This window comes from Salmo salar, chromosome 07, assembly GCF_965601325.2.
Source record: "Salmo salar chromosome 07, fSalSal1, whole genome shotgun sequence".
Taxonomy (NCBI): Eukaryota; Metazoa; Chordata; class Actinopteri; order Salmoniformes; family Salmonidae; genus Salmo; species Salmo salar.
In genome coordinates, this window is record NC_138297.1 from 64,392,851 (window position 1) to 64,414,955 (window position 22,105).

At 45.1% G+C, this 22,105-nt stretch overlaps 1 protein-coding gene across 6 annotated transcripts in view; it reads right to left on the minus strand.

The window, feature by feature from the left end:
* The window catches only part of LOC106576365 (proline-rich protein 5), a 78,366-nt gene that overhangs the window by 8,418 nt on the left and 47,843 nt on the right, over positions 1 to 22,105 (minus strand). For all 6 annotated transcript variants that reach the window (XM_082977922.1, XM_082977924.1, XM_082977921.1 and 3 more), the window contains 2 exons: positions 21,092 to 21,183; positions 20,302 to 20,442 (listed from right to left, as the gene is read on the minus strand). In XM_082977922.1, the coding sequence (XP_082834048.1) occupies positions 20,302 to 20,442; positions 21,092 to 21,183 (233 nt within the window). The remainder of the gene's footprint in view (positions 1 to 20,301; positions 20,443 to 21,091; positions 21,184 to 22,105) is intronic.

Genomic DNA, 22,105 nt, shown 5'->3' on the forward strand with positions numbered 1-22,105 from the left:
GTCACTCCTTTAGACTCATGGACAGCCTGGAACACACACATCACAGTTAGTCCTCAGTCACTCCTTTAGACTCATGGACACCCTGGAACACACACATCACAGTTAGTCCTCAGTCACTCCTTTAGACTCATGGACACCCTGGAACACACACATCACAGTTAGTCCTCAGTCACTCCTTTAGACTCATGGACACCCTGGAACACACACATCACAGTTAGTCCTCAGTCACTCCTTTAGACTCATGGACACCCTGGAACACACACATCACAGTTAGTCCTCAGTCACTCCTTTAGACTCATGGACAGCCTGGAACACACACATCACAGTTAGTCCTCAGTCACTCCTTTAGACTCATGGACACCCTGGAACACACACATCACAGTTAGTCCTCAGTCACTCCTTTAGACTCATGGACACCCTGGAACACACACATCACAGTTAGTCCTCAGTCACTCCTTTAGACTCATGGACACCCTGGAACACACACATCACAGTTAGTCCTCAGTCACTCCTTTAGACTCATGGACACCCTGGAACACACACATCACAGTTAGTCCTCAGTCACTCCTTTAGACTCATGGACACCCTGGAACACACACATCACAGTTAGTCCTCAGTCACTCCTTTAGACTCATGGACACCCTGGAACACACACATCACAGTTAGTCCTCAGTCACTCCTTTAGACTCATGGACACCCTGGAACACACACATCACAGTTAGTCCTCAGTCACTCCTTTAGACTCATGGACACCCTGGAACACACACATCACAGTTAGTCCTCAGTCACTCCTTTAGACTCATGGACACCCTGGAACACACACATCACAGTTAGTCCTCAGTCACTCCTTTAGACTCATGGACACCCTGGAACACACACATCACAGTTAGTCCTCAGTCACTCCTTTAGACTCATGGACACCCTGGAACACACAGACACACACAATGAGACTCCCACAGGAAACCACACCTGCTGTACACTCAAAAATCAGTGCTTACCATTTGTCAACCACTTAAAATAAATCTGTCCTCAAACCATAACCATATTTGAGTCTATTGAAATGTCAGTTTCAGAGGAAATACATTGTCCATTAGAGGGCTCTGTGTTTGTTGTGTAGAATAGAACAGAGAGAAAGGGGGCAGGGTAAGAGTATGCGGAAAACACGGAGTAAATACTGAGCTGGAGGAAAGTAACTGAGTAACTATGTCAGAGGAGAGACAGTCACTAACTGTATGTCAGAGGAGAGACAGTAACTAACTATATATCAGAGGAGAGAGTAACTAACTGTATATCAGAGGAGAGACAGTAACTAACTGTATATCAGAGGAGAGACAGTAACTAACTGTATATCAGAGGAGACAGTAACTAACTGTATGTCAGAGGAGAGACAGTAACTAACTGTATATCAGAGGAGAGAGTAACTAACTGTATATCAGAGGAGAGACAGTAACTAACTGTATGTCAGAGGAGAGACAGTAACTAACTGTATATCAGAGGAGAGAGTAACTAACTGTATATCAGAGGAGAGACAGTAACTAACTGTATATCAGAGGAGAGACAGTAACTAACTGTATATCAGAGGAGAGACAGTAACTAACTGTATATCAGAGGAGAGACAGTAACTAACTGTATATCAGAGGAGAGACAGTAACTAACTGTATATCAGAGGAGAGACAGTCACTAACTGTATATCAGAGGAGAGACAGTCACTAACTGTATATCAGAGGAGAGACAGTCACTAACTGTATATCAGAGGAGAGACAGTCACTAACTGTATATCAGAGGAGAGACAGTCACTAACTGTATATCAGAGGAGAGACAGTAACTAACTGTATATCAGAGGAGAGACAGTAACTAACTGTATATCAGAGGAGAGACAGTAACTAACTGTATATCAGAGGAGAGACAGTAACTAACTGTATATCAGAGGAGAGACAGTAACTAACTATATATCAGAGGAGAGACAGTAACTAACTGTATATCAGAGGAGAGACAGTAACTAACTGTATATCAGAGGAGAGACAGTAACTAACTGTATATCAGAGGAGAGACAGTAACTAACTGTATATCAGAGGAGAGACAGTAACTGTATATCAGAGGAGAGACAGTAACTAACTGTATATCAGAGGAGAGACAGTAACTGTATATCAGAGGAGAGACAGTAACTAACTGTATATCAGAGGAGAGACAGTAACTGTATATCAGAGGAGAGACAGTAACTAACTGTATATCAGAGGAGAGACAGTAACTAACTGTATATCAGAGGAGAGACAGTAACTAACTGCATATCAGAGGAGAGACAGTAACTAACTGTATATCAGAGGAGAGACAGTAACTAACTGTATATCAGAGGAGAGACAGTAACTAACTGTATATCAGAGGAGAGACAGTAACTGTATATCAGAGGAGAGACAGTAACTAACTGTATATCAGAGGAGAGACAGTAACTGTATATCAGAGGAGAGACAGTAACTAACTGTATATCAGAGGAGAGACAGTAACTGTATATCAGAGGAGAGACAGTAACTAACTGTATATCAGAGGAGAGACAGTAACTGTATATCAGAGGAGAGACAGTAACTAACTGTATATCAGAGGAGAGACAGTAACTGTATATCAGAGGAGAGACAGTAACTAACTGTATATCAGAGGAGAGACAGTAACTGTATATCAGAGGAGAGACAGTAACTAACTGTATATCAGAGGAGAGACAGTAACTAACTGTATATCAGAGGAGAGACAGTAACTAACTGTATATCAGAGGAGAGACAGTAACTAACTGTATATCAGAGGAGAGACAGTAACTAACTGTATATCAGAGGAGAGACAGTAACTGTATATCAGAGGAGAGACAGTAACTAACTGTATATCAGAGGAGAGACAGTAACTGTATATCAGAGGAGAGACAGTAACTAACTGTATATCAGAGGAGAGACAGTAACTGTATATCAGAGGAGAGACAGTAACTAACTGTATATCAGAGGAGAGACAGTAACTAACTGTATATCAGAGGAGAGACAGTAACTAACTGTATATCAGAGGAGAGACAGTAACTAACTGTATATCAGAGGAGAGACAGTAACTAACTGTATATCAGAGGAGAGACAGTAACTAACTGTATATCAGAGGAGAGACAGTAACTAACTGTATATCAGAGGAGAGACAGTAACTAACTGTATATCGGAGGAGAGACAGTAACTAACTGTATATCGGAGGAGAGACAGTAACTAACTGTATATCAGAGGAGAGACAGTAACTAACTGTATATCAGAGGAGAGACAGTAACTAACTGTATATCAGAGGAGAGACAGTAACTAACTGTATATCAGAGGAGAGACAGTAACTAACTGTATATCAGAGGAGAGACAGTCACTAACTGTATATCAAAGGAGAGACAGTAACTAACTGTATATCAGAGGAGAGACAGTAACTAACTGTATATCAGAGGAGAGACAGTAACTAACTGTATATCAGAGGAGAGACAGTCACTAACTGTATATCAGAGGAGAGACAGTCACTAACTGTATATCAGAGGAGAGACAGTAACTAACTGTATATCAGAGGAGAGACAGTAACTAACTGTATATCAGAGGAGAGACAATAACTAACTGTATATCAGAGGAGAGACAGTAACTAACTGTATATCAGAGGAGAGACAGTAACTAACTGTATATCAGAGGAGAGACAGTCACTAACTGTATATCAGAGGAGAGACAGTAACTAACTGTATATCGGAGGAGAGACAGTAACTAACTGTATATCAGAGGAGAGACAGTAACTAACTGTATATCAGAGGAGAGACAGTAACTAACTGTATATCAGAGGAGAGACAGTAACTAACTGTATATCAGAGGAGAGACAGTAACTAACTGTATATCAGAGGAGAGACAGTAACTAACTGTATATCAGAGGAGAGACAGTAACTAACTGTATATCGGAGGAGAGACAGTAACTGTATATCAGAGGAGAGACAGTAACTAACTATATATCAGAGGAGAGACAGTAACTAACTGTATATCAGAGGAGAGACAGTAACTAACTGTATATCAGAGGAGAGACAGTAACTAACTGTATATCAGAGGAGAGACAGTAACTAACTGTATATCAGAGGAGAGACAGTAACTAACTGTATATCAGAGGAGAGACAGTCACTAACTGTATATCAGAGGAGAGACAGTAACTAACTGTATATCAGAGGAGAGACAGTAACTAACTGTATATCAGAGGAGAGACAGTAACTAACTGTATATCAGAGGAGAGACAGTAACTAACTGTATATCAGAGGAGAGACAGTAACTAACTGTATATCAGAGGAGAGACAGTAACTAACTGTATATCAGAGGAGAGACAGTAACTAACTGTATATCAGAGGAGAGACAGTAACTGTATATCAGAGGAGAGACAGTAACTAACTGTATATCAGAGGAGAGACAGTAACTAACTGTATATCAGAGGAGAGACAGTAACTAACTGTATATCAGAGGAGAGACAGTAACTAACTGTATATCAGAGGAGAGACAGTAACTAACTGTATATCGGAGGAGAGACAGTAACTAACTGTATATCAGAGGAGAGACAGTAACTAACTGTATATCAGAGGAGAGACAGTAACTAACTGTATATCAGAGGAGAGACAGTAACTAACTGTATATCAGAGGAGAGACAGTAACTGTATATCAGAGGAGAGACCGTAACTAACTGTATATCAGAGGAGAGACAGTAACTGTATATCAGAGGAGAGACAGTAACTAACTGTATATCAGAGGAGAGACAGTAACTGTATATCAGAGGAGAGACCGTAACTAACTGTATATCAGAGGAGAGACAGTAACTAACTGTATATCGGAGGAGAGACAGTAACTGTATATCAGAGGAGAGACAGTAACTAACTGTATATCAGAGGAGAGACAGTAACTAACTGTATATCAGAGGAGAGACAGTAACTAACTGTATATCAGAGGAGAGACAGTAACTAACTGTATATCAGAGGAGAGACAGTAACTAACTGTATATCAGAGGAGAGACAGTAACTGTATATCAGAGGAGAGACAGTAACTAACTGTATATCAGAGGAGAGACAGTAACTAACTGTATATCAGAGGAGAGACAGTAACTAACTGTATATCAGAGGAGAGACAGTAACTGTATATCAGAGGAGAGACAGTCACTAACTGTATATCAGAGGAGAGACAGTAACTAACTGTATATCAGAGGAGAGACAGTAACTAACTGTATATCAGAGGAGAGACAGTAACTAACTGTATATCAGAGGAGAGACAGTAACTGTCCCACCCTGTACCAACCATTGACAGTAAAATAATACGTCCACACCATGGAAAATCCCAGACTGAGTGTTTGCTAATGACACTAAATACCTATTATGGGGAGATCTGGAACTAGTTTGCTTGTTTGGGACTTCATTTAACCAAATCCTTTCCAGAACAACTTCTTTACCAGAACTATTTTGTTATGAAACCTGAAAAGGAACAAAACATTGGTGAAGGGAGACTGTCTTCCGATAATACATTGACTCAGTCAACCACAACACAAAACATCTAGCTAACCAGAGTTTGACAACCACCACATCAATGCATTGACTGGAGTAATGACATCAATGCAAAACAACTAAATTGGAGAGAAATTGTTCACAGATGAAATCTCTTACAACACAACAATGACCAATGAGAGAGAGAGAGAGAGAGAGAGAGAGAGAGAGAGAGAGAGAGAGAGAGAGAGAGAGAGAGAGAGAGAGAGAGAGAGAGAGATCCATTGCCGATGGGGTATGGGAACAAAACTTCAACAAAACGTACATTCTTCCCTTGTCAAAACAAACTGATCCTTTGTCTGTGCCCCTTCTGGACGCTTTAATCAGTAGCAGATGTGGCCTAGTCAGCAATACAGGCCACTTAGATGGAACGGTCTCTCCAGTTTAAGGTCTACTCTGTAGTGTCACCCAAGCTGTACCACAGAGTAATGAGAAAGAGAGAGAGAGGAGAGAGAGACAGACAGAGAGAGACACACAGAGAGAGAGAAAGAGAGAAAGAGAGAGACAGAGACGGACAGAGAGAGAGACAGAGCAAGAAAGAGAGAGCGAGAAAGAGAGAGACAAAGAGACAGGGAGAAAGAGAGAGAAAGAGAGAGAGAGACAAGAGAGAGAGAGAGAGAGAGAGAGAGAGAGAGAGACAGGGAGAAAGAGAAAGAGAGAGAGAGAGAGAGAGAGACAGGGAGAAAGAGAGAGACAGAGAGAGAGAGAGAGAGAGACAGGGATGGGAGAGAGAGAGAGAGAGAGAGGAGAGAGAGAGAGAGAGAGAGAGAGAGAGAGACAGGGAGAAAGAGAGAGAAAGAGAGAGAGAGACAGGGAGAAAGAGAGAGAGATAAAAGGAAAGAGGATGATCCTGATTTTTACTCCCTTTGAGAAGAGACAGTAGAAAGAGAAATTCATGTAATTGAGGGTGATACTGAGTAAGACTCCCATCTTGTCCCTTAGTCTGAATTCTAGAGCTGTGACGATATCAGTATCAATATATTTAGTCTGAATTCTAGAGCTGTGACGATATCAGTTTCAATATATTTAGTCTGAATTCTAGAGCTGTGACGATATCAGTATCAATATATTTAGTCTGAATTCTAGAGCTGTGACGATATCAGTATCAATATATTTTGTCTGAATTCTAGAGCTGTGACGATATCAGTTTCAATATATTTAGTCTGAATTCTAGAGCTGTGACGATATCAGTATCAATATATTTAGTCTGAATTGTAGAGCTGTGATGATATCAGTTTCAATATATTTAGTCTGAATTCTAGAGCTGTGACGATATCAGTATCAATATATTTAGTCTGAATTCTAGAGCTGTGACGATATCAGTATCAATATATTTAGTCTGAATTCTAGAGCTGTGACGATATCAGTATCAATATATTTAGTCTGAATTCTAGAGCTGTGACGATATCAGTATCAATATATTTAGTCTGAATTCTAGAGCTGTGACGATATCAGTTTCAATATATTTAGTCTGAATTCTAGAGCTGTGACGATATCAGTATCAATACATTTAGTCTGAATTCTAGAGCTGTGACGATATCAGTATCAATATATTTAGTCTGAATTCTAGAGCTGTGACGATATCAGTATCAATATATTTCGTCTGAATTCTAGAGCTGTGACGATATCAGTATCAATATATTTAGTCTGAATTCTAGAGCTGTGACGATATCAGTATCAATATATTTAGTCTGAATTCTAGAGCTGTGACGATATCAGTATCAATATATTTAGTCTGAATTCTAGAGCTGTGACGATATCAGTATCAATATATTTCGTCTGAATTCTAGAGCTGTGACGATATCAGTATCAATATATTTAGTCTGAATTCTAGAGCTGTGACGATATCAGTATCAATATATTTCGTCTGAATTCTAGAGTGTGTGTGTGTGTGTGTTAGTGTTAAATTCCGGATACATACTGTGGGAAAAAGCACTAGGTCTTTCCAGTCTGTTCTGCTGGTACTTCTCCCACCCTGAAACACATGTGCTTAAGACTACAGAAGAGACACACATCACCTTTAGGGAAATGTCATTTTCTAGTTCAATATGGCCTTGCCCAGCCCACCATCGCCAAGGTCTAACCCAGCATTAACAAGGTCTAACCCAGCATTACAGAGGTCTAACCCAGCATTACCAAGGTCTAACCCAGCATTACCAAGGTCTAACCCAGCATTACCAAGGTCTAACCCAGCATTACCAAGGTCTAACCCAGCATTACCAAGGTCTAACCCAGCATTACCAAGGTCTAACCCAGCATTACCGAGGTCTAACCCAGCATTACCGAGGTCTAACCCAGCATTACCAAGGTCTAACCCAGCATTACCAAGGTCTAACCCAGCATTAACAAGGTCTAACCCAGCATTACAGAGGTCTAACCCAGCATTACAGAGGTCTAACCCAGCATTACAGAGGTCTAACCCAGCATTACAGAGGTCTAACCCAGCATTACCAAGGTCTAACCCAGCATTACCAAGGTCTAACCCAGCATTACCAAGGTCTAACCCAGCATTAACAAGGTCTAACCCAGCATTACCAAGGTCTAACCCAGCATTAACAAGGTCTAACCCAGCATTACCAAGGTCTAACCCAGCATTACCAAGGTCTAACCCAGCATTACAGAGGTCTAACCCAGCATTACAGAGGTCTAACCCAGCATTACCAAGGTCTAACCCAGCATTACCAAGGTCTAACCCAGCATTACCAAGGTCTAACCCAGCATTACCAAGGTCTAACCCAGCATTACCAAGGTCTAACCCAGCATTAACAAGGTCTAACCCAGCATTACCGAGGTCTAACCCAGCATTACAGAGGTCTAACCCAGCATTACCAAGGTCTAACCCAGCATTAACAAGGTCTATCCATGCATGGCTGACTGTCTCTTTAGGGAAGGGGAGAGTGATGTAAGCAAGGGTATAATTTCCCTCACCCCTCCTCACCCCGGGACTTCAAACAAGAATGTGTGTTTCCTTCCATTAGCTTGCTGGAACAGTGTGTTCCAATAGGAATGCTAATGAGGCTAGCTATGCTAACAGACAGGCCCTGGCTGAAGGAGAGGCAGAGTGTTCTACAGAGCAGTTAATAAAGAATGTGTTTCCTTCCATTAGCTTGCTGGAACCGTGTGTTCCAATAGGAATGCTAATGAGGCTAGCTATGCTAACAGACAGGCCCTGGCTGAAGGGGAGGCAGAGTGTTCTACAGAGCAGTTAATAAAGAATGTGTGTTTCCTTCCATTAGCTTGCTGGAACAGTGTGTTCCAATAGGAATGCTAATGGGGCTAGCTATGCTAACAGACAGGCCCTGGCTGAAGGAGAGGCAGAGTGTTGTACAGAGCAGTTAATAAAGAATGTGTGATTCCTTCCATTAGCTTGCTGGAACAGTGTGTTCCAATAGGAATGCTAATGGGGCTAGCTATGCTAACAGACAGGCCCTGGCTGAAGGAGAGGCAGAGTGTTGTACAGAGCAGTTAATAAAGCAGAGAGGGGAGAAAGAGGAGGAGAAGTCTGTCACCTTTACTGGTCTTTGTTCTGCCTTTAGTGTGATGCTACATACTTCTAGGTATTGATACGGATACTGATATTGGTACTGATACTGGTTCTGATACTGGTACTGCTCTGATACTGATATTGGTACTGTTCTGATACTGGTACGGCTCTGATACTGGTTCTGATACTGGTACTGGTTCTGATATTGATACTAGTTCTGATACTGATATTAATACTGGTTCTGATACTGGTACTGGTTCTGATATTGATACTAATACTAGTTCTGATACTGGTACTAATACTAGCCCTGATACTGGTTCTGATATTGATACTAGTTCTGATACTGGTACTGATACTGGTTCTGATATTGATACTGATACCAGTTCTGATACTGGTACTAATACTGGTTCTTATACTGGTACTGGTTCTGATATTGATACTAGTTCTGATACTGGTACTAATACTAGTCCTGATACTGGTTCTGATATTGATACTGATACTAGTTCTGATACTGGTACTGATACTGGTTCTGATACTGGTACTGGTTCTGATATTGATACTGATACCAGTTCTGATACTGGTACTAATACTGGTTCTTATACTGGTACTGTTTCTGATATTGAAACTGATACTAGTCCTGATACTGGTTCTGATATTGATACTGACACTAGTTCTGATACTGGTACTGATACTGGTTCTGATACGGGTACTGGTTCTGATATTGATACTGATACCAGTTCTGATGCTGGTACTAATACTGGTTCTGATACTGGTACTGGTTCTGATATTGATACTGGTACTGTTCTGATACTGGTACTAATGCTGGTTCTGATACTGGTACTGGTTCTGATATTGATACTGATACTGGTTCTGATACTGGTACTGGTTCTGATACTGGTTCTGATACTGGTACTGGTTCTGATATTGATACTGATACCAGTTCTGATACTGGTACTAATACTGGTTCTGATACTGGTACTGGTTCTGATATTGATACTGGTACTGTTCTGATACTGGTACTAATGCTGGTTCTGATACTGGTACTGGTTCTGATATTGATACTGGTACTGTTCTGATACTGGTACTAATACTGGTTCTGATACTGGTACTGGTTCTGATATTGATACTGGTACTGTTCTGATACTGGTACTAATACTGGTTCTGATACTGGTACTGGTTCTGATATTGATACTGGTACTGTTCTGATACTGGTACTAATACTGGTTCTGATACTGGTACTGGTTCTGATATTGATACTAGTTCTGATACTGGTTCTGATACTGGTACTGGTTCGTGTACTGGTTCTGGTTCTGCCTAGAGCCACTCCTCTTTCTTTTCTCTCTCTCTCTCTTAGTCCTGTTCTCTCCTCTCCTGGTCCTGTTCTCTGTTCTCTTGGTCCTGTTCTCTCTTCTCTCCTGGTCCTGTTCCCTGTTCTCTCCTGGTCCTGTTCTCTCCTCTCCTGGTCCTGTTCTCTCCTCTCCTGGTCCTGTTCTCTCCTCTCCTGGTCCTGTTCTCTGGGTCCTGTTCTCTCCTCTCCTGGTCCTGTTCTCTCCTCTCCTGGTCCTGTTCTCTGTTCTCTCCTGGTCCTGTTCTCTGGGTCCTGTTCTCTCCTCTCCTGGTCCTGTTCTCTGTTCTCTCCTGGTCCTGTTCTCTGTTCTCTCCTGGTCCTGTTCTCTGGGTCCTGTTCTCTCCTCTCCTGGTCCTGTTCTCTCCTCTCCTGGTCCTGTTCTCTCCTCTCTTGGTCCTGTTCTCTCCTCTCTCCTGGTCCTGTTCCCTGTTCTCTCCTGGTCCTGTTCTCTCCTCTCCTGTCCTGTCTCTGTTCTCTCCTGGTCCTGTTCTCTGGGTCCTGTTCTCTCCTCTCCTGGTCCTGTTCTCTCCTCTCCTGGTCCTGTTCTCTCCTCTCTTGGTCCTGTTCTCTGTTCTCTTGGTCCTGTTCTCTCTCTCTCTCTCTTAGTCCTGTTCTCTCCTCTCTCTTAGTCCTGTTCTCTCCTCTCTCTTAGTCCTGTTCTCTCCTCTCTCTTAGTCCTGTTCTCTCCTCTCTCTTAGTCCTGTTCTCTCCTCTCTCTTGGTCCTGTTCTCTGTTCTCGCCTCTCTTTCTATTTCTGCCGCAAATGAGGGAGTCTTTCTATCCATCCCCGTGTTCTCCATCAAACCTCTGTCTCCTAGTATAGGTTATTTGTATCCATCACCCTCACTTCCTGTCTCTCTCTTTGTCCATCCCTCAGTCTCTATCTCACTTCCTGTCTCTCTCTCTGTCAATCTCTCAGTTTCTTTATCCATCTTACTCCCTGTCTCTCTCCGTCCATCCCTCAGTCTCTTTATCTATCTCACTCCCTGTCTCTCTCTCTGTCCATCCCTCAGTCTCTTTATCTATCTCACTTCCTGTCTCTCTCTCTGTCCATCCCTCAGTCTCTTTATCTATCTCACTCCCTGTCTCTCTCTCCGTCCATCCCTGTCTCTTTATCTATCTCACTCCCTGTCTCTCTCTCTGTCCATCCCTCAGTCTCTTTATCTATCTCACTCCCTGTCTCTCTCTCTGTCCATCTCTCAGTTTCTTTATCCATCTTACTCCCTGTCTCTCTCTCTGTCCATCCCTCAGTCTCTTTATCTATCTCACTCCCTGTCTCTCTCTCTCTGTCCATCCCTCAGTCTCTTTATCAATCTCTCTGGTTTCTCTCTCTACTCTACTATCTCTCCTGTGTGCTCCAGTTTGTCCCTGGCTCCTGGCAGAGGAGACAGCAGATCTGGGTCACCCAGTCACTCTAATGATGTCAGTGGAGAACTGTGCAGAGAAGTCACAGACACAGACGCATGCATACACACATACACACACACACTGAGGTGGGGGTCGACAGCGGTCATGGGAAGAAGGCTCCATTCTGATTTCACTCTGAGACAGTTTCCTGTCAGATCGCTCTCCTGCTCACTATATCACAGTCTCTCTGGTCTGGCATCCTGCTAATCACTGAGAAAAAATATGATCTTGTCTGGCATCATGCTAACCACTGAGAACAGAGATGATCCAGATAACTGCACATAACTCAGCCCAATATGACAGATGTCTTACTTTGTATGCAGTTACTATTTTATAGTGATGTTGATGTGGAATCATAGAAGATAACCTGAAGCATGGAAAGAAGAAGAAGTCCCACGTCTCTGCCAGGGAATCCAGTAGCTTCTGACCTGGGGTCAACCAGGAAGTCAAAACAACCAGTAGCTTCTGACCTGGGGTCAACCAGGAAGTCAAAACAACCAGTAGCTTCTGACCCGGTGGCAACCAGGAAGTCAAAACAACCAGTAGCTTCTGACCCGGTGGCAACCAGGAAGTCAAAACAACCAATAGCTTCTGACCAGGAGGCAACCAGGAAGTCAAAACAACCAGTAGCTTCTGACCCGGTGGCAACCAGGAAGTCAAAACAACCAATAGCTTCTGACCAGGAGGCAACCAGGAAGTCAAAACAACCAGTAGCTTCTGACCTAGGGGCAACCAGGAAGTCAAAACAACCAGTAGCTTCTGACCTGGGGTCACCAGGAGTCAAACAACCAGGAGCTTCTGACCCGGTGGCAACCAGGAAGTCAAAACAACCAGTAGCTTCTGACCCGGTGGCAACCAGGAAGTCAAATAACCAATAGCTTCTGACCAGGAGGCAACCAGGAAGTCAAACAACCAGTAGCTTCTGACCTGGTGGCAACCAGGAAGTCAAAACAACCAATAGCTTCTGACCAGGAGGCAACCAGGAAGTCAAAACAACCAGTAGCTTCTGACCTAGGGGCAACCAGGAAGTCAAAACAACCAGTAGCTTCTGACCTGGGGTCAACCAGGAAGTCAAAACAACCAGTAGCTTCTGACCCGGTGGCAACCAGGAAGTCAAAACAACCAGTAGCTTCTGACCCGGTGGCAACCAGGAAGTCAAAATAACCAATAGCTTCTGACCAGGAGGCAACCAGGAAGTCAAAACAACCAGTAGCTTCTGACCTGGTGGCAACCAGGAAGTCAAAACAACCAATAGCTTCTGACCAGGAGGCAACCAGGAAGTCAAAACAACCAGTAGCTTCTGACCTAGGGGCAACCAGGAAGTGAAAACAACCAGTAGCTTCTGACCTGGGGGCAACCAGGAAGTCAAAACAACCAATAGCTTCTGACCAGGAGGCAACCAGGAAGTCAAAACAACCAGTAGCTTCTGACCCGGTGACAACCAGGAAGTCAAAACAACCAATAGCTTCTGACCAGGAGGCAACCAGGAAGTCAAAACAACCAGTAGCTTCTGACCTGGGGGCAACCAGAAGTAAAAACTAACAGTAGCTTCTGACCTAGGGGCAACCATGAAGTCAAAACAACCAGTAGCTTCTGACCTGGGGGCAACCAGGAAGTCAAAACAACCAGTAGCTTCTGACCTGGGGGCAACCAGGAAGTCAAAACAACCAGTAGCTTCTGACCTGGGGGCAACCAGGAAGTCAGAACAACCAGTAGCTTCTGACCTGGGGACAACCAGGAAGTCAGAACAACCAGTAGCTTCTGACCCGGTGGCAACCAGGAAGTCAAAACAACCAATAGCTTCTGACCAGGAGGCAACCAGGAAGTCAAAACAACCAGTAGCTTCTGACCCGGTGGCAACCAGGAAGTCAAAACAACCAATAGCTTCTGACCAGGAGGCAACCAGGAAGTCAAAACAACCAGTAGCTTCTGACCTGGGGGCAACCAGGAAGTCAAAACAACCAATAGCTTCTGACCAGGAGGCAACCAGGAAGTCAAAACAACCAGTAGCTTCTGACCTGGGGGCAACCAGGAAGTCAAAACAACCAATAGCTTCTGACCAGGAGGCAACCAGGAAGTCAAAACAACCAGTAGCTTCTGACCCGGTGACAACCAGGAAGTCAAAACAACCAATAGCTTCTGACCAGGAGGCAACCAGGAAGTCAAAACAACCAGTAGCTTCTGACCTGGGGGCAACCAGGAAGTCAGAACAACTAGTAGCTTCTGACCTAGGGGCAACCAGGAAGTCAAAACAACCAATAGCTTCTGACCTGGGGGCAACCAGGAAGTCAAAACAACCAGTAGCTTCTGACCTGGGGACAACCAGGAAGTCAAAACAACCAGTAGCTTCTGACCTGGGGGCAACCAGGAAGTCAAAACAACCAATAGCTTCTGACCAGGAGGCAACCAGGAAGTCAAAACAACCAGTAGCTTCTGACCTGGGGGCAACCAGGAAGTCAAAACAACCAATAGCTTCTGACCAGGAGGCAACCAGGAAGTCAAAACAACCAGTAGCTTCTGACCCGGTGACAACCAGGAAGTCAAAACAACCAATAGCTTCTGACCAGGAGGCAACCAGGAAGTCAAAACAACCAGTAGCTTCTGACCTGGGGGCAACCAGGAAGTCAGAACAACCAGTAGCTTCTGACCTAGGGGCAACCAGGAAGTCAAAACAACCAATAGCTTCTGACCTGGGGGCAACCAGGAAGTCAAAACAACCAGTAGCTTCTGACCTGGGGACAACCAGGAAGTCAAAACAACCAATAGCTTCTGACCTGGGGACAACCAGGAAGTCAATTCAACCAATCCTTAAAAACGTCTACAGCTGCACCACAGAAAGCATCTTGACTGGCTGCATCACTGCTTGGTATGGCAACTGCTTGACATCCGACCGCAAGGCTCTACAGAGGGTAGTGCTCTACAGAGGGTAGTGCTCTACAGAGGGCAAGGCTCTACAGAGGGCAAGGCTCTACAGAGGGGTAGTGCTCTACAGAGGGCAAGGCTCTACAGAGGGTAAGGCTCTACAGAGGGTAGTGCTCTACAGAGGGTAGTGCTCTACAGAGGGTAGTGCTCTACAGAGGGCAAGGCTCTACAGAGGGTAAGACTCTACAGAGGGTAGTGCTCTACAGAGGGCAAGGCTCTACAGAGGGCAAGGCTCTACAGAGGGTAGTGCTCTACAGAGGGCAAGGCTCTACAGAGGGCAAGGCTCTACAGAGGGTAGTGCTCTACAGAGGGTAGTGCTCTACAGAGGGGTAGTGCTCTACAAAGGGCAAGGCTCTACAGAGGGTAGTGCTCTACAGAGGGTAGTGCTCTACAGAGGGTAGTGCTCTACAGAGGGCAAGGCTCTACAGAGGGTAGTGCTCTACAGAGGGTAGTGCTCTACAGAGGGGTAGTGCTCTACAAAGGGCAAGGCTCTACAGAGGGTAGTGCTCTACAGAGGGTAGTGCTCTACAGAGGGTAGTGCTCTACAGAGGGTAAGGCTCTACAGAGGGTAGTGCTCTACAGAGGGTAAGGCTCTACAGAGGGTAAGGCTCTACAGAGGGTAGTGCTCTACAGAGGGAAAGGCTCTACAGAGGGTAGTGCTCTACAGAGGGAAAGGCTCTACAGAGGGTAGTGCTCTACAGAGGGTAGTGCTCTACAGAGGGAAAGGCTCTACAGAGGGTAGTGCTCTACAGAGGGTAGTGCTCTACAGAGGGTAGTGCTCTACAGTGGGTAGTGCTCTACAGAGGGTAGTGCTCTACAGAGGGGTAAGGCTCTACAGAGGGTAAGGCTCTACAGAGGGTAAGGCTCTACAGAGGGCTAAGGCTCTACAGAGGGCTAAGGCTCTACAGAGGGTAAGGCTCTACAGAGGGTAAGGCTCTACAGAGGGTAATGCATACAGCTCAGTACATCACTGAGGCTGAGCTCCCTGTCATCCAGGACCTCGATACCAGGCCGTGTCAGAGGAAGATCCAAAAAATTGTCAAAGACTCCAGCCACCCAAGTCATAAACTTTTCGCTGCTACCGCACTGAAAGTGGTACCAATGAACCAAGTCTGGAACCAAGTCTAGAACCAAGTCTAGAACCAACAGGACCCTGAACAGCTTCTACCCCCAAGCCATAAGACTGATAAATAATTAACCAAATAGCTAACCAGAATATCTGCATTGACCCTTTTTGCACTATTCAATTCAATTCAATAGACTTTATTGACATGAAAAGTTAAATTACTTACATTGTCAAAGTATACATATAACAGAAATGGTGGGACCAACAGCAATAATAATAGTAGTGGACATGGGATTACCATTAACAGCAACAATATTAATGAGAATAACAATACATTAAATCAATAGTAGTAGACCAGTCTCAACCTGACTGAGAAGACACATGACATGGTGTACGAAAGCCAAAACAAAACTGAATATTATTGACATTACATTGCACTTTTCACTGGCTGCCCTCAGGTTGTGGCAGGAGGACACATATTTGGCTGTCCCTCAGGTTGTGGCAGGAGGACACATATTTGGCTGTCCCTCAGGTTGTGGCAGGAGGACACATATTTGGCTGTCCCTCAGGTTGTGGCAGGAGGACACATATTTGGCTGTCCCTCAGGTTGTGGCAGGAGGACACATATTTGGCTGTCCCTCAGGTTGTGGCAGGAGGACAGATATTTGTCCGTCCCTCAGGTTGTGGCAGGAGGACACATATTTGGCTGTCCCTCAGGTTGTGGCAGGAGGACACATATTTGGCTGTCCCTCAGGTTGTGGCAGGAGGACACATATTTGGCTGTCCCTCAGGTTGTGGCAGGAGGACACATATTTGGCTGTCCCTCAGGTTGTGGCAGGAGGACAGATATTTGTCCGTCCCTCAGGTTGTGGCAGGAGGACACATATTTGGCTGTCCCTCAGGTTGTGGCAGGAGGACACATATTTGGCTGTCCCTCAGGTTGTGGCAGGAGGACACATATTTGGCTGACAAAACTGCACATATTGGGTTTTCACCCAATAAATATTTTATAGTTAAATATATTTTATAGTTTCAAATTCTTTGTACTGAATGATAATTTTGGGAAAGCACTATTCTCTTAGGTCTGCGTATTTGCCACGGTGTAATAGGAAATGCAGTTCTGTCTCTACCTCTCCCCTGGAACAGAGTGAGCACAGCCTGTCCTCTCTGGACAGCCAGGTTTGCCTGTGATGACCTGTCTCTATAGCCAGACTGTGCTCACTGAGTCTGTACCTAGTCAGTGTTTTCCTCAGTTTTCTATATGTCACAGTGGTCAGATAGTCTGCCACCAAGTACTGTCTGTAGCATTGAAGTTTACTTGGATGTTTTTGTGGTGTCTTTCCAATAGGTGATGTATTTTTCATTTTGCGTTGTGATGATTTGGTTGGGCCAGATTTTCTGAGTGATGTCCTGAGGCTCTATGGGGTTGGTTTGGGTTAGTGAACTGAGCCTCAGAACCAGCTGGCTGAGGGGACTCTTCTCTTGTTTCATCTCTTGACATTGTAGAGCTGTGTGATGGAATGTTTTGGGGTCACTTGGTTTTAGATGGTTGTAAAATGTGATGTCTCTTCTTTGGATTTGAATGAGGTGGGGGCTTTGGCCCATTTCTGCTCTACATGTGTTATTTGGACGTTTTCTTTGCACTTGCAACACAGTCTGGCAAAACTCTGCATGCAGTATTTCAATTGGATGTTTGTCCCATTTGGTAAATTCATTATTAGATAGTGGACCCTATACTTCACTGCCATTTAGAGCAATTGGTTCAATAACTGATTAGATTTTTGTTGCTGCCAGATTCTAATTGGAATTTCGATTTTAATGTTCCTTTTAATGGCATAGAATGCTCTTCTTGCTTTGTCTCTCAGCTCCTTCACAGCCATGTGAAAGCTACCTGTGCAGCTGATATTTAGTCCTAGATATGTGTAGTTTGTGGTGTGTTCTAATAGAACTGTGTCCAAATAGAATGTATATTTTTCATCCTGATTTCTGGACCTTTTTTGGAATATCATTATATTCCGTTTTTTTTTTAGATTAACAGTCAGAGTCCAGGTCTGACAGAACCTGTGATTAACGGTCAGAGCCCAGGTCTGACAGAACCTGTGGTTAACGGTCAGAGCCCAGGTCTGACAGAACCTGTGGTTAACGGTCAGAGCCCAGGTCTGACAGAACCTGTGGTTAACGGTCAGAGCCCAGGTCTAACAGAACCTGTGGTTAACGGTCAGAGCCCAGGTCTGACAGAACCTGTGGTTAACGGTCAGAGCCCAGGTCTGACAGAACCTGTGATTAACGGTCAGAGCCCAGGTCTGACAGAACCTGTGGTTAACGGTCAGAGCCCAGGTCTAACAGAACCTGTGGTTAACGATCAGAGCCCAGGTCTGACAGAACCTGTGATTAACGGTCAGAGCCCAGACAGAACCTGTGATTAACAGTCAGAGCCCAGGTCTGACAGAACCTGTGGTTAACGGTCAGAGCCCAGGTCTGACAGAACCTGTGGTTAACGGTCAGAGCCCAGGTCTAACAGAACCTGTGGTTAACGGTCAGAGCCCAGGTCAGACAGAACCTGTGATTAACGGTCAGAGCCCAGACAGAACCTGTGATTAACGGTCAGAGCCCAGACAGAACCTGTGATTAACGTTCAGAGCCCAGGACAACCGGTGCAGATGATCTAGGTGCTGCTGTAACTCCTCCTTAGTGGGAGACGGCAGCACCAGGTCATCTGCGTACAGCAGACACTTCAGTGTTGTGCAGGGTGAGACCAGGTGCTGCAGATTCTTCTAATGTTTTTGCCAATTCATTAATGTAGATTTTAAATGGTGTTGGACTTATTGAGCAGCCCTGTTTCACTCCACGTCCCTGAGAGAAGAAGTCTGTTTGCTTGTTGCCAATTTTAACCGCACATTTGTTTTTAGTGTACACTGATTTAATAACATCATATGTTTTCCCTCCAATTCCACTTTCTATTCGTTAAAAAAAGACCTATGTGCCAAATTGAATCAAATGCTTTCTTGAAGTCTACAAAACACGAGTAGATTGTGCCTTGGTTTTGGTTTACTTGTTGGTCAATTAGAGTGTGGAGGGTGGAAATGTGGTCTGTTGTATGATCATTTTTTAGAAATCCAATCTGGCTTCTGCTCAGGACATTGTGTTCATCAAGGAAATGGTGTAGTCTGCTATTTATGATACTGCAGAGAATTTAACTCTTTGGACTCATCACAGGAGCTGCTGCGACTGTTTCTGATCTATTCTGTTGCCTAGTCACTTTATCCCTACCTATATGTACATATCTACCTCAATTACCTTGTACCCCTGCACATCAACTCAGTACTGGTACCCCGTGTATACAGTCAAGTTATTACCTCGTACCCCAGCACATCAACTCAGTACTGGTACCCCGTGTATATAGCCAAGTTATTACCTCGTACCCCAGCACATCAACTCAGTACTGGTACTCCCTGTATACAGCCAAGTTATTACCTCGTACCCCAGCACATCAACTCAGTACTGGTACTCCCTGTATACAGCCAAGTTATTACCTCGTACCCCAGCACATCAACTCAGTACTGGTACCCCGTGTATATAGCCAAGTTATTACCTCGTACCCCGGCACATCAACTCAGTACTGGTACCCCGTGTATATAGCCAAGTTATTACCTCGTACCCCAGCACATCAACTCAGTACTGGTACCCCGTGTATATAGCCAAGTTATTACCTCGTACCCCGGCACATCAACTCAGTACTGGTACCCCGTGTATATAGCCAAGTTATTACCTCGTACCCCAGCACATCAACTCAGTACTGGTACCCCGTGTATATAGCCAAGTTATTACCTCGTACCCCGGCACATCAACTCAGTACTGGTACCCCGTGTATATAGCCAAGTTATTACCTCGTACCCCAGCACATCAACTCAGTACTGGTACCCGTGTATACAACCAAGTTATCGTTACTCATTATCGTTATTCCTTGTGTTATTAACTTTTCTATATTTTTCTCTCTGCATTGTTGGGAAGGGCCCATCAGTAAGCATTTCATTGTTAGTCTACACCTGTTGTTTACGATGTGACAAATAACATTTGATTTGAGTCCTTATGTGTGTGTGTGTGTCTGAGTGCACGCCTCTGTGTGTGTGTGTGTGTGTGTGTGTGTGTGTGTGTGTGTGTGTGTGTGTGTGTGTATGCCTCTGTACATGTTTGACTGTGTGTGTGAGTGTGTGTGTGTGTGTGTGTGTGTGTGTGTGTGTCTGAGTGTATGCCTCTGTACATGTTTGACTGTGTGTGTGTGTGTGTGTGTGTGTGTGTGTGTGTGTGTGTGTGTGTGTGTGTGTGTGTGTGTGTGTGTGTGTGTGTGTGTCTGAGTGTATGCCTCTGTACATGTTTGACTGTGTGTGTGTGTGTGCTTGCAGTGTACGCCCGTGCCTCAATGCATCCTTGTGTGTGTGTGTGTGTGTGTGTGTGTGTGTGTGTGTGTGTGTGTGTGTGTGTGTGTGTGTGTGTGTGTGTGTGTGTGTGTGTGTCTCTCTACTCCCTACCTGCAGTATAAGCAACATCTGTATGATAGAGGGGGGGACACGGGCGCGGGGGCGGGACAGGGCGTCCTCCAGCTTGATGTTCAGAGTGATAATGCTCCTGAAGTGAAGCAGGGCCAGCTGCCGCACCGACGGCTCCTTACCCTGGTGGAGATTACACACAGAGATTACACACAGAGATTACACACACAGAGATTACACACACAGATTACACACACAGAGATTACACACAGAGATTATACAGAGAGATTACACACAGAGATTACACACAGAGACATGCACACACATAGAGACACAGAGAGAGAGAGACAGATACACACCTACACACAGAGACACACACAGGGAGAGAGAGAGAGACAGAGAGAGAGAGAGCGAGAGAGAGAGAGAGAGAGAGCGAGAGAGAGAGAGAGAGAGAGACACACACACACCATGCTTAGGGCCACTCAACATTCTATTGTATGTTGAAATGCTTTTGGAAAATCTATCAAATTCTCCTCATTTGTTTTGGAAAACTCTGTTGTGGAAGAATGTGCACTGGACTGTTGACAAATTAACTTACTGTTCAAGTGGCTACTGTATGTTGCTTTTTAGTTGTCTGAATACAACGGAAACACTACAGGGAGAAGTAACCAGTGGTTGACTTGGGCAGGAGCTCACCAGAGCTGAGTACCAGCACCTCAAATGTTCTACTGCTTGAGCTGCTGTTCCTCTTATAGAATATTAGCTCACAAGTATTGTGGAGCTCCTGCAACTAAATATAAACAGTACTGACACCCAAAATGAGTAACTGTACCTGTACTGGGTAGAAGATAGCCTGAAGCATGGACAGAACATCACAGAAGAAGAAGTCCCACGTCTCTGCCAAGGAGTCCAATAGCTTCTGACCTGAAGACAAACAGGAAGTTAAAATAACCAATCAGAAATTAGCACTTGGTGCTAATTAGCATAGACTCAAAAGTGTTAATGTTCTATGTTTGATATGTTGTAATTTCTCATGGTTTGTCACAGATACTGTCACAGATCCTCAAAACCACAAACACCAGCAGAGAGCTGCATCCACACACTGAGATCTGAGACCTGCTTGTGGCAGAGGGAATCCGGAGAGAGATTTAGTTATCAGTTAGCTGTTTCTGAGCAGTGCTGCCAAATGGCACAGTGGTGTGGGCGGCTGGGTCACGGGGGTGGGGGCGGCTGGGTCACGGGGGTGGGGGCGGCTGGGTCACGGTGGTGGGGACGGCTGTGTTACGGGGGTGGGGGCGGCTGGGTCACGGTGGTGGGGGACGGCTGGGTCACGGGGGTGGGGACGGCTGGGTCACGGTGGTGGGGGGCGGCTGTGTTACGGGGGTGGGGGCGGCTGGGTCACGGGGGTGGGGACGGCTGGGTCACGGTGGTGGGGACGGCTGTGTTACGGGGGTGGGGACGGCTGGATCACGAGGGTGGGGACGGCTGGGTCACGGGGGTGGGGACGGCTGGGTCACGGGGGTGGGGACGGCTGGGTCACGGGGGTGGGGACGGCTGGGTCACGGGGGTGGGGACGGCTGGGTCACGGTGGTGGGGACGGCTGGATCACAGCTGGAGCAGAGGGCTACTGGGTTCAACCATCTGAAGAGGCCAAGTCATTTTGAAAGGGTTCTATTGTGAGAAGCTGACTGACTGGCACCAGACGAGGAACCGAAGAGAGGCAGTAAAGGGAGGGAGGAAGGATAGGAGGGTGAGGGACGAGGCCTGGTTCAACTTCTTCAACAATGTCAAATCTCACATCTGGTTGTGGTCTGAGGGCTGTGACGTTAGTAACACTTCCTGTCTG